General features: G+C 39.4%; 1 protein-coding gene across 10 annotated transcripts in view; it reads left to right on the top strand.

The window, feature by feature from the left end:
* nfia (nuclear factor I A) overlaps nt 1-13,941 on the top strand; it is a 576,988-nt gene that overhangs the window by 512,365 nt on the left and 50,682 nt on the right. For 8 of the 10 annotated variants that reach the window (XM_062979580.1, XM_062979577.1, XM_062979579.1 and 5 more), the window contains 2 exons: nt 1,203-1,368; nt 7,075-7,166. In XM_062979580.1, coding sequence (XP_062835650.1) covers nt 1,203-1,368; nt 7,075-7,166 — 258 coding nt within the window. The remainder of the gene's footprint in view (nt 1-1,202; nt 1,369-7,074; nt 7,167-13,941) is intronic. The other 2 variants (XM_062979578.1, XM_003220168.4) reach the window with 1 other exon arrangement.

Genomic DNA, 13,941 nt, shown 5'->3' with positions numbered 1-13,941 from the left:
GACTTCCCATTGCTGCATCTGTTTATTTAACATGCATTCTAGTGTTTTTACTTTTAATCGAAGTGCCTATAGGATTCATAGGTTAAGGTAAAGGTTTTCCCCTGACATTAAGTCTAGTTGTGTCCGACTCTGGGGGTTGGTATTCATCTCCATTTCTAAGCCGAAGAGACGGCATTGTCCGTAGACACCTCCAATGTCATGTGACCAGCATGACTGCATGGAGCACTGTTACCTTCCCACTGGAGTGGTACCTATTGATCTACTCTCATTTGCATGTTTTTGAACTGCTAGTTTGGCAGAAGCTAGGGCTAGCAGTGGGAGCTCACCCCGCTCCCCAGATTCAAACCGCCAACCTTTCAGTCAGTATATTCAGAAGCTGAATAGTTTAACCCACTACACCACCGGGACTCCTATAAGATTCATAACGTGCATTAAAAGTATACATTTTAACAAAAGAACAAACAAACCCAAGAAACAGCTGGTACACTTCCTTCTCATACATAAAACAAATAATGCTCTTAAGTATTATTAGTGTTGTATTCCTAAAATCAGATAACTGATTTATCTATGCAATGTTATAAATAATTTTTGTCCATTGGGTTCAGGTGAAAAGTGGTTGAGTGTGATGCCAGCCCTTTCATATGTTGAAACATCTAACAGCACAAAAGTTGGTTGAGGTTTTAACTTATTCATGTGTTAATTCTGAACTGCAGATCACTTAATCATCTTGATCAACAACATTTCTCAAATGAGATCAAAGTATATGACAGAAGTGATTCTAATATTTGAGCCCTTGTGAAAACACAATGTTGGGATAGGTATAGAAATAAATTCCTTCTATATATAATATAGTACAGTTTGAGTTGTTTCTCTATTCACTGGTTTCAGAAGGCGTGATTTACATCAACTTCTCTCATTCATCTGCAGCCAAGCCAGAGCGTATATCCTATTATTCTCAATGGGTCAGTGTCCCAACAGGAGAGGAAAGGGAGAGGCATGCACAAAAGGAAATTTGGGTTCAAGCCATGCTATCTATAGCTATATATATCTACATCTATATAGATATAAATTATATCAAGCCAAGCCAACTCTCTTATGGATGTTATGTGTGTGTGTTTTTAGCCCCAAGCAATTTCAAGTTTCTGCTGTTATTTTGTTACCAGAAGTAGCTAATTCTTATTGTTTCTTTATGTATTTGGCAGCCCAATGGTAGCAGCCAAGGCAAGGTGCACAATCCATTCCTTCCTACTCCAATGTTGCCACCGCCACCTCCACCACCAATGGCTAGGCCTGTACCTCTGCCAGTGCCAGACACAAAGCCTCCAACTACGTCAACAGAAGGAGGTGCCGCTTCTCCTACTTCACCAAGTAAGTACAACTGCAGAAAGGAGAAAACAGTGGGACTGATTTTATTATTTGCAGCTTTCTCAACCCCTCCTTCATACTTCTGAGAAGTAGAACAATAATTCCATAAGACCATTCCTTGTATGCTTCAGAGCTGCCAAACAGAAAAAAATAATAGAATTGATTCCTTGTGAACAGTGTAAGGAGAGATTACTAAATTTGCTTACTTGCTTAAATATTTTTAGAGTTCCCTGGTGTAGTGGAGGTACAAGTTGATAATCCCTTATCTGGAAATATAAAATATTCCAGAATCCAAAACTATTCACATTGGTTGCTGAGATAGTGGGAGTTTTGCTTTCTGATGGTTCAGTGTAAATATTATGTATAAAATTACCTTCAAGCTGTGTGTATAGGAGATATATACACACACACACACACACACACACACACACACACACACATGCATAAGTGAATTTCGTATTTAGGCTTGGGTCCCATCTTAAATATAACCAATCATGTACATATATGCAAATATAGGTATTCCAAAATCTAAACAAACATTCAAAATACTTCTGGTCCCGAGCATTTCAGTTAAGGCATACTCAGTCTTTATATACTTCTCCACTAAAATCTATGAAAGAATGTTTTTAAGTTTGATGTCAACACAATGATCCCCAAATGTACTTGATCCTTTCTTGGGCCATTAAAAAGAGGAAACCTGATAATGTTGTACTCTAACTCTAAAATGTTCAGTTATCTGCTATCAATTATCTGCTGCCCACCTTTCTTTGCCTACAGCTGTCACTGCAAAACGGGTCTCTTTCTCTCCACACATTGAAAGAGGCCATTCATGCAGTATCCACAGCTCCATTTCAGGATTAACAGGGTAAATCAATAAGGTTGTTGCCATGAAAGAGCTAGATATCAACTGGGTTGATAATCCATCATTCATGCAGGTAACATAGAGGCTAGAATCCTATTAGTACTCCCTTATGGGAGTGGTCAGACATTTTTGTCATGAAGAAATGTTTTATCCAATTCAAGGTTGTGGAAGCAGAATTGTAAATGAGGTGGCACTGCATATGTAGGTATGCGCTCTTGGCTAATGCGTATCTCTCTATCCCTACTAAAACTGACATCAGTATTCCTTCAGTCATGCATAATGCTACACATCTCACTGGATATCCCTTTCTCATAGAATCATGGAGTTAGAAGAGACCCCAAGGGCCATCCAGTCTAACTCCCTGTCATGCAAGAAAAATCACCGTCAAAGCTTCCCTGACAGATGATCCCCCGGTAGTGCAATGGGTTAAACCCTTGTACTGGCAGGACTGCTGACCAACAGGTTAGCGGTTCGAATCTGGGGAGAGCTGGGTGAGCTCCCCTTTGTCAGCTCCAGCTTCCCATGTGAGGACATGAGAGAAACCTCCCACAGGATGGTAAAACATCAAATATCTGGGCGTTCCCTGGGCAACATGCTTGTAAACAGCCAATTCTCTCACACCAGAAGTGACTTACAGTTTCTCAAGTCGCTACTGACATGAAAAAAAAATCCTGACAGATGACCATTGAGCCTCTGTTTAAAAGCCTTCAGAGTAAGAGATTCCACCACCCGCCCAGGCAACATATTCCTGCAGTTTGAATCCATTTATCTGTATCACAGTCCCTAGAGCAGTAGAAAACAAGCTTTCCCACTCTCATTGTGACATCCTTTCAAATATTTAAAAATGGCAAACATTTCCCTTCTTAACTTTCTCTTCTCCAAGTTATGTTTAAGCATACCCAGCTCCCTCAGCCAGTTTTATGTGGCATGATTTACAGACCTTTGGTCATTTTGGTCACCCTTCTCTGGACATGTTCTAGTTTGTCAGTACCTTTAAATTGTGATGCCCAGAAATGGACACAGTATTCCATGTTGGTCCTGACCAAAACAGACTAGAGTGGTGCTATTACTTCCTACAATTTAGACAACACAACACTAACACATCGTATCTGTAATTTTTTGTTAAATAATTCACATTTATTTTTTTTATTTTTCTACCTAAGCATGATGCCTATACTTAAAAATGAAAGTTTAATATTTTAAAATAAATTATTACTGAGTATCCCTCACTCAAATGGCTTATGTGTGGGTGTTTGTTTGCTTCATATAGAACCGAGTTTTAAAAAGGGAGTACACATGTGATACCCTAGCATTAGTCAGTTTGATGTTCGGTCTGAATTTGTGTACTTAGTTCTTTGATTAAATTATTTGTGTGCCATTATCTCCACTGGATGTCCAAAAGCTACAGTGGATGTCCAAAAGCTGGAATTAGATTTGAAAAGTGCAAGCCGTTCTGGATGTGTCTCCTGAGAAGCTTCCTGGAAGCTGCAGGTGGGATCTTCCCATAACAACAAATTGGTAGTAAATGAATGAACAACAACATGGGTAGTGTGCTGCAGTAGTAGATGTATCACGTAGAAGGGGAGGACGGGTCAGGTAAGCAGACTGATCTGCTAGCTTTGGTGGCAGATTTTGAGACTGGGCTATTCCCCCACAGGCATGCTTCTTGTCTCTAGGAGCAATATAGTTTGCTTCTGCATCTGTAAAATGCTGCTGAGCTTTCATTTCCTTTATGTACACTTTGGTTCTGAAAGCACTTTGCTGGCACAAGCCCATTTTCTAATGTTTGCAGCATGCTTTATGCCAGGAGGTGTTGCTATCCTCCAAAATTACTGTCTTTCAGATGTGTTCTGTCAGGTTTTCTTGTTTGCATCTTAGTAAAAACATTTGGAAGGGATTAAATGTTACTACCAGTTATGTCAGCATAGTTATTCAAACTATGCATTTGTACATATCTTCATTCTTGTGACAAAAGAAACAGCACTCTCTTTTAGATGATTTCTGCCCAGAATGATTTTTTTGAGGGCATTGTCAGTTGAAATGTAATAAAGCAAATGTACAAAAGTAGTACAGTTGCTAACCAGGTCACTGTATTAGGAATGAATGATCTGGAATTGTTTGCTGTTTGCGTTTTTTAGCAGAGGGTACATCTAGACTGACTGGAAAAGCCCAGATTTTGTGCCTATTCTTTCTAATTTAATCTGGGTGTTAATACAAACTGAGCGAGGGAACATATATAAAAAAAATCCGATTGTACCAAGAGCTAACAGGAAATATTTTGGGATTAAAAATATGTATGTAACTCCAAAATTATATTGGAAGGAACAGGAACACATTCTGAGCCTTTCTGATATTAAATCCATCCAAATTATAAATAGTGAAAAGCATTTGAACAGTGTAGAGTAAGTTGCATTAGAGGAAATTGAGGCTTGCTTATCCTTCACCTCCACTCTATTTGGTTTATGCCATGACAAATTTATTAACTTCTTAGGTGGTGCAGTTAAGCTCAGGATTATCTTGGAAACACTTCATGCTATATGCCACTGGTTTCCAAATTTTGATTCTCCAAGTGTTTTGGACTTCAGATCCCAGAATTCCTGACAGTTGGCCAGGCTGACTAGGGTTTCTGGGAGTCAAAGTCAAAAATAACTGGAGGACCAACATTTGGGAATAACTGCTGGATGCTTCTAGGGCAGTGGTCCTCAGCCTATGGATGCCTAGAGGTTTTGGCCATCAACTCCCAGAAATCCTAACAGCTGATAAACTGGCTGGGATTTCTAGGAGTTGTAGTCCAAAACACCTGGGACCCACAGGTTGAGAATCACTGTTCTAGAGGTTCCCAACCTTTTATCCTCCAAGTGCTTTTGGATTTCAGCTCCAAGAATTCCTGACAGTTGGCAAAGCTGACTGAGTTTTCAGGTAGTTGAAGTCCAAAACACCTGTAGAACCAGAGGTTGGGACCACTGTCCAGGAACATAGTAAAGCAATCAGCTCTTTCGCTCTCCACAACAGTTGTAGCGAAGAGGACCGTTTTTCTTGTACTATTCAGATCCACACAATCCTTCTTGCCTGTAGATGTAAGAACAGAGGAAGCTACCTTATACATCTGTTGGTTTATCTTTCTGGGATAAAATGGTGGGTCACTATGATCCTAAGAGCATCCTGTAATCTTGTTGGTGTACTACATCAGCATAATTATACCAGTTTAGGAGGTTGCGCTTGCAAGTATAGCAGCAGTAAAGGAAGTAGGCCATTAGAGGAAAAGGTTTCCCTGAGATGGCATATTTTATCTGTTTTTCCTCCCCTGCCTCATCTTGGGAAAAGTGCAACAACTATTACCTTTGTATTAATTTTCATGCTCCTAGCACATAATCCTACTGGAATTTAATTCTTTAATAGGACATGAATAGTTGACCATTTTTCCAGTAATATTTTGTTGACTATCTTGCAAATCGATGGCAGTCTCACAGCTACTCTATGTTGGTAACCTAACAAAAGGGTAGCCTAACTATGGAATTGTGGAGGTAGGGAAAGATAAACTAGATTTTGTTGAGACTTTGTCCATTGATTTAGGGAGATGGATCACTATTTTACTGATATCAGTAATTCTGTTAGTTAAAAATGATGCAACAAACAAGGTCCTGATCTTCATTGACAGGAGAGTGTTTCCCCCCCCCTTTTTTTTTTTTTACTTATGTATACTTTTTCAAACGGAAAATGAATTTGTCATGTAAATCACATTACAGTTTGTAATAGTAAAGTGTGTGAAGGTCTAAAAAAACAGCAGTGAAGAAATACTAAGTCAAAATTGAGATCATTTGTTTCAAAACAATCCAGTTTTTCAGATATACTAATTAAAGTGAGTTAAGTTAGACAAAATAATTACCCTGGCAAAGAGGAGGCCAGCAGAAAACTCCATAGGCATAGATCTGGTGATGTTTTTGCCAGTGGGTGGATCAGAGACAGCCTTCCCATTCATTTCCTAGGATCAGGCCATTCAATAACATTAGCCTGGAGATAATGTAGCTATGTTCCATTGAAATGAATTGAGGGGAAGAAATAAAACAAAAACTGGACTTCTGGCAACAAGAAAAAAGATACATTTGCCTGCTGCCTCCCTTAGCCAGCATGTCCCTATGCTACTCAGTATTGTTCTTCTCAATCCAAGTATATTTTGAAGGGTTCTAGTTTAGTTTCTCATATAGCTTTTAATGGTGACCCTCCAGATTTCTAGCTGGAACAAATGGAATTCATGGACCATGTTGCTCAGTAACATAGAGGCACCTTATCACAGCCAATACCTTTTTATAAATATCAGCTTATTTATATAATTTTTCACTTAACAAATGCACTGCACTGCATTATGTTCTGTTGGTGTATCATTTTTACTAGAACAAACGCATAATAAAATGATAGGGGATTTGTCAGCCCTGGATGCAGACCTTGAGTTCTGATTTGGAACAATGAACTGATTGCCATAAAATGCATGCAAATCAGTTTAAAGCATCTGCGAAGATCATATCTTTGTTCCTGTGAATGAGTGGAGTGGATGTTATAAATTACTTATCCCACAGGTAAAAGTAGTTTTATTGAAATTGACATGCCTTAGTGCAAATGTATGACATCATCTCACTTTATGTTGAAAAGAGAGACCATTTCCTCTTGCCTAATTATGTCTACATTGATTATCTCCATTATTTCAAATCCAGTTGTTCCAAGTCCTGACAACATGACTTCATTGTATGTTTCAGCATCAGCATCTGTTTAGATGGCTTTGTTGTTTTTTGATGTTGTTTGTCCGTGATTTAGTGCTGCTTCCTGAACGCATGTATCCCTTCCCTTCACAGCCTACTCGACACCCAGCACCTCCCCTGCAAACCGATTCGTCAGTGTTGGACCACGGGATCCAAGCTTTGTAAATATCCCTCAACAGACACAGGTGGGAAGCTTTCAACTACTGCTCTGTTTGCTGTGCTGCTTGTTGATTCTCTGGTGTATTTTCACGTTGCTTTGGCAAATAACTTGCGTTTCTCCACCAGTCAGCTCATTCTCATAGTCTGAGTGTCAATGGTGAAATGTCAGTACAAGTATCTGTTCGTATTTGTTCTGGGATGTTGTCGTGACAACAGTGCTTTTTGTTCTTTGTACCTAGAAAAAAAAAATTAATTTTACTCCTGTTCTTCAAATATCTGCAATTATTTTGTATAGAACAGGGAGTTGAGGAGGTATATTGGTCCCCTATGGGACCTTAGAGAAATGCTCTCCATCTTCAACTTTTCAATTTGTTTTGAAACAACTTTTAGTACTCAGAGCCCCATGACCTCAAGGGCATACCTGGATGCTTAAGACTTGTTCCATTCCTCCCTCCCACCCCGATGTCTCTGTTTGGTCCTAGTTAGTAAAGCCTTTTTAAAGATGAATTTTATTAGGGAGAGCTTATTTATTGATTGATTGATTTATTTGCGGCATTTATATCCCACCCTTCTCACCCCAAAGGGGACTCAGGGCAGTTTACAAGTATATATACATACAATATATATTATACTTCTATATTGCAATATTATTAGTAATATTGCATATGATATATATATATATATATATCTATATATAAAAGGATAAAAAAATTGGCCTAGGACAAAACAACAAAACTACACATCCCAGAAACACTAAACTTGGCAACACAACCCTTCATCCATGCCTCTACGTTCATACAACAAAAAGAAAAGAAAAATAAAGTCCTAATTCGAGGGAGAGGAATAATTGTTTTTTATCCAATTGATGCCAGTTACAAGGCTAAACTGTGCCCACTTGGTCTCCTAGCAACCTACTCAGCCCAGGGGACAGGCACAGTTAGGCCTGAGGCCTCTTCCACACTGCCTATAAGATACAGATTTTCTGATTTTAACTGGATTATATGGCAGTGTAGACTCAAGGCCCTTCCACACAGCTATATTACCCATTTATAATCTTATTTTATCTGCTTTGAACTGGATTATCTTGAGTCCACACTGCCAGATAATCCACTTCAGTGTGCATTTTATACAGCTGTGTAGAAGGGGCCTCATATAATCCAGTTCTAAGCAGATAATATAATATCATAAATATATAGTAGAGTCTCACTTATCCAACATAAACAGGCCGGCAGAACGTTGGATAAGTGAATATGTTGGATAATAAGAAGGGATTCAGGAAAAGCCGTTTAAACATCAAATTAGATAATGATTATACAAATTAAGCACCAAACATCATGTTATACAACAAATTTGACAGAAAAAGTAGTTTAATGCTCAGTAATGCTATGTCGTAATTACTGTATTTACAAATTTAGCACCAAAATATCACAATGAATTTAAAACATTGACTACAAAAACATTGACTACTAAAAGGAAGACTGCGTTGGATAATCCAGAACACTGGATAAGCGAATGTTGGATAATTGAGATTCTACTGTAATATGAAATAATTACTGTGGTAATCCAGTCCAACCCAATTCTGCCATGAAGGACACAATCCAAGCATGCCCAACAGATGGCTACCCAGCCTCTCAAGAAGATGAAGATGAAGATGAAGAAGAAGAAGAAAAAGAAGAAGAAGAAGAAGATCATACAATCATAAGGTTAGGAGACATCCCTAAGGATCATCCAGTTCAACTTCCTTCTGCCATGCAGGACAACACAAACCAAGCAATCCTGACAGATGGCCATCCAAGATCTGCACATTAATAGTACAAATCGAATCACAGAATCAGACAGTTAGGAGAGACCCCTAAAGGCCATCCAGTCCAACCCAACTCTGCCATTGGACGATACAATCCAAGCACTCCCAACAGATGGCCAGCCAGCCTCTCAATAATAATAATAATGATAATAATAATAATAATAATAATAATAATAATAAGAAGAAGAAGAAGAAGAAGAAGAAGAAGAAGAAGAAGTAAAGAAGAATATCATTCAATCCTAAGGTTAGCAGATACCCCTAAGGAGCATCCAGTTCAACTTCCTTATATCATGCAGGAGGACAGAATCCAACCAGTCCTGACACATGGCCATCCAATATCTGCACAATAATAATACACATCGAATCATAGCATCAGACAGTTAGGAGACACCCCTAAAGGCCATCCAGCCCAACCCAATTCTGCCATGCAGGACACAATCCAAGCACACCCAACAGATGGCCACCCAGCCTCTCAATACTACTACTAATAATAATAATAACAACAACAACAACATACAATCCTAAGGTTTGGAGTGACCTCTAAGGATCATCCAGATCAACTTCCTTCTACCATGCAGGAGGACGCAATCCAAGCACTCCTGACAGATGGCCATCCAGCCTCTACATAATAATGATGATGAAGATAATAATAATAATAATAATAATAATAATAATAATAATAATAACAATAATAATAATAATAGCATAGAATCCAAGAGTTTGGAGAGACCCCTAAGGGCCATCCAGCCCAACCCTTTCTACTATGCAGCAAGACACAATCCAAGCATTCACAACACATGGACAACGTATAAATACTATACAGTATTACACAGGGACATAGAACCCCTCTATCCTCACCACTTTCACAGTACACAAACAACCAAATGCATGCTAAACATAAAGACAACCATACAACATGTTGTCGAAGGCTTTCATGGCCAGGATCACAGGGTTGTTGTATGTCTTTCGGGCTGTGTGGCCATGTTCCAGAAGCATTCTCTCCTGACGTTTCACCCACATCTATGGCAGGCATCCTCAGAGGTTGTGAGGTACCTCACAACCTCTGAGGATGCCTGCCATAGATGTGGGCGAAACGTCAGGAGAGAATGCTTCTGGAACATGGCCACACAGCCCGAAAGACATACAACAACCCAACCATACAACAGACATTCAATACCACCACTACCTCAACAAGTTCTCACCAACGCCACAGCAACGCGTGGCCAGGCACAGCTAGTACAATTATAATAGTGAATTATAATAATTATTAAATTGTATTACATCATAATATTTTTAATATTAAATGTATATACAATATATTATAATATTAGTATAGTATAATCTATATATAACGGTGACCAAAAGAAAAATAAAGTCCTAATTAGAGGGAAACGAATAATAGTTTTTATCCAATTGCTGCCAGTTAGAGGACTAATCTCTGCCCACTTGGTCTCCTAGCAACCAACTCAGCCCAGGGGACAGGCAGATTTAGGCCTCAGGCCTCTTCCACAGATTATCTAATTTGCACTGGATTATATGGCAGTGTAGACTCAAGGCCCTTCCACACAGCTATATAACCCATTTATAATCTTATTTTATCTGCTTTGCACTGGATTATCTTGACTCCACACTACCACATAATCCACTTCAGTGTGCATTTTATACAGCTGTGAAGAAGGGGCCTCATATAATCCAATTCTAAGCAGATAATATAAGATTATCAATATACAGTAGAGTCTCACTTATCCAACATAAACAGGCCGGCAGGATAAGTGAATGTGTTGGATAATAAGAAGGGATTCAGGAAAAGCCGATTAAACATCAAATTAGGTAATTGTTATACAAATTAAGCACCAAAACATCATATTATACAACAAATTTGACAGAAAAAGTAGTTCCATGCTCAGTAATGCTATGTAGTAATTACAGTAGAGTCTCACTTATCCAACACTCGCTTATCCAACATTCTTGATTATCCAACGCATTTTTGGAGTCAATGTTTTCAATATATCGTATATATATATTTTGGTGCTAAATTCATAAATACAGTAATTACTACATAGCATTACTGCATATAGAACTACTTTTTCTGCCAAATTTGTTGTCTAACATGATGTTTGGTGCTTCATTTGTAAAATCATAACCTAATTTGATGTTTAATAGGCTTTTCCTTAATGCCTCCTTATTATCCAACATATTCGCTTATCCAACATTCTGCCGGCCTGTTTATGTTGGATAAGTGAGACTCTACTGTACTGTATTTACAAATTTACTACTAAAATATCACTATGAATTTAAAACACTGACTACAAAAACATTGATTATGAAAAGGCAGACTGCGTTGGATAATCAGAACATTGTATAAGCGAATGTTGGATAAGTGAAATTCTACTTTAATATGAAATAATTACTGGGATAGAGTAGTGCAGAACAATATAATCTCTAAAACCAGGACAGTAAATAAAGACCAACAGTCTGAAAGCAGGGAAATTGGAAAATCCACAAAGGAAACAATCAGGGCCAGCTAACACCTCCCAAGAAAGGATTCTTCCAGAAAGGAAGCTATGAAGGGAGTGAAGCACTGTGTATTACCAAAGTCATTATTATTACTATTATTATTATTATTATTATTATTATTATTATTATTATTATTGTTATCGACCGCGTTTGGGGGATCGGGCCCCTTTAGAAGGAAGCCGATCCGGTCCTGAGGGAACGGACCTTGGCGAAGCCAAAAGAAGAATATAAGCCGCAATACAACCTGAAGCCTGAAATGAAGAAGGTCCGCCAAGTTGAAGGAAAATCCGCCAAGGAGTTTTTATTGAGCAATTCAGCTGAAAAGGACGCTAATAGCGATCATTCAATCTACTAGCGTAACATATGTTTCAAATAAAGCCATATTTATACAATGTTTCGGTCTGACAGCCCTTTGAATTTCCCGCCCCGCTTCCCCGCCCATCTGATCGCGGATAGGCTGAGAGGTTGAACGAGGCGGGCTTTCGTTTCCCGCCTTGCTTTGCTGGCCCAATGGGGAGCCGCTTTTTGTCCCTATTCGGGCCAATCAGAGAGGAGGAGGCGGGAGCTATTGAGACAATGAGGTGACCGGACAGGAAATATCAGATTAATTCTGGCCCAGCCAATTTCTAAAGGAATTTATGACACCCATCAAGGATGTCCGGGGTCCTGTCACGTTCACAGATTTTAGATATGTCTTTGGGGTGTCAGACGGGAAGTGGTGATGGGTGGTGATGAGCCGTCATTGACGGCCCCACAGGGTGCCTTCCTGCGGCGTCCTGGCCTGGGATATGATAATGTTTGCCTTGGGGGCGAGTCACCTTTAGGAATTTGGTGGCTCGCCCTATATTGTCCATGCGATCGGAATGAGATTGGATTAAACTGTGGCAGATTATCCTTTTGTTTTTGGGAAGGGAGGTCTGGGTCATAGGGCTAGAGTTCAGGTTGGGGTCATAATATTTCCCATTTGATTTCATGATCTGACAATTATATGGGATAAAATGAAAATTAAAATAAAGTTGGAACATAAACCCTGCTGGGAAGAATACATATTTTCCGGGGATCCCAAAGAGTATAAATACATATAGGCAGATAGATAGATTTCAAGGAAATAAAGGAGAATCCATAAAGGTGGGTGACATTGCATAAAGGGGAATCATGAATGATATAAGCAATAGAAAACATTTGATAAGGACGAAGTTCACAACATCTGGGGAACCCGATATGGAAATTCATACAACAGTGAGTCATGAGAGTGTCCAAGTACATAGAATATGGAAATTCACAAATACATGAGGAAAAAGAGTTCATAAGGAATTCATAGAGATGGCATGGGAAGGGGCACATGTGGGTTGCAGTCTTTGGAAGTATAAGATTTCATAAGTCCAGGGGTAGGTCTGGGGCAGAGTGTTCTTCTCCTTCATAAAACCATGAAAAGTATGAATGAAACATGGAGGGCACCCGTCCGGGCATCCCCTGGCAGCTGTAGAGGGCGAGGGTCCTTGGAGAACTATGTCTCCCCAGCGAGAGAGCGATCCCCCCCATCCCCAATTCACAGAAAGGGGCTAGGTATCTCTTAAACCCTTTTCCGCGGGGAGAGGAAAATCCGGGATAAGGCAGCATTTTAGCTTGGAAGGAGCCGTCGGTCCCGTTTGACAGTCAGCTGTTGAGGTGTCGAAAACTGGACCGATTCCGGTTCTGCTGGTTGTCTTCGAGTCAGGAGCCTTAGAAAGGGTTAGGTCTAAAAGAGGAGCGTTCTAGGGGTAATTTTGATAGAGATATGAGCCAATTTATATCGTCCGCCATGTTAATCTATGGCGGAGAACCTCAGCCGGAGTTAAAGGGACGCGAGAGAGAGAGGTTTCATGCAAAGGAAGGAGTCAGAGAAAAGATACAAAATAACCAGATAGAGAGTGTTATTGTTAAAATAAATGCTACTTTTATTGGGGGATTTTGTTACATGGTTCAGGGAAGGGGAAAGTGAAATAAAAAGATCTCCTAATAATAGTCTGCTGCGGTCCCGTTCCGTTCCTTTTGTTTTGCGGTCTACGGAACTCTCTGCTGCGTTTTCAAATCAATTTGAAAGCCGGGGCGACGGTTATCATTATTATTATTGTGTTGCGGTCAACCGTGAAAATGAATACAATCTGGCTCCAAGTATTCAAAAACACTAAAATCAGAATATATAAAAATTAATGTGGTATAATAAGACAGAACAATACAATCTCTAAAATCAGAACACTAAATAAAGAACAACATTCTGAAAACGGGAATTCCTCACAGGAAACCCTAACACCTCCCAACAAAGTATTCCCATCATCAAAGTCTGGCAAATCCTCTGTTTTCTCAGGGCCACAGACAGTAGAAGCACATACAATATTGCAAACAACACCACTCTAAAAACAAGGGAATTCCAGACAGGAAACAATCAGGGCCAGCTAACACCTCCCAACAAAAAATTCACTCAGGGAGGAAACAGCCAG

The sequence above is a fragment of the Anolis carolinensis genome, chromosome 4 (assembly GCF_035594765.1).
Source record: "Anolis carolinensis isolate JA03-04 chromosome 4, rAnoCar3.1.pri, whole genome shotgun sequence".
In the NCBI taxonomy this organism is placed as follows: domain Eukaryota; kingdom Metazoa; phylum Chordata; class Lepidosauria; order Squamata; family Dactyloidae; genus Anolis; species Anolis carolinensis.
Note: the sequence above shows the minus strand (reverse complement) of the source record. Positions and strands in the feature narration are given on the sequence as shown.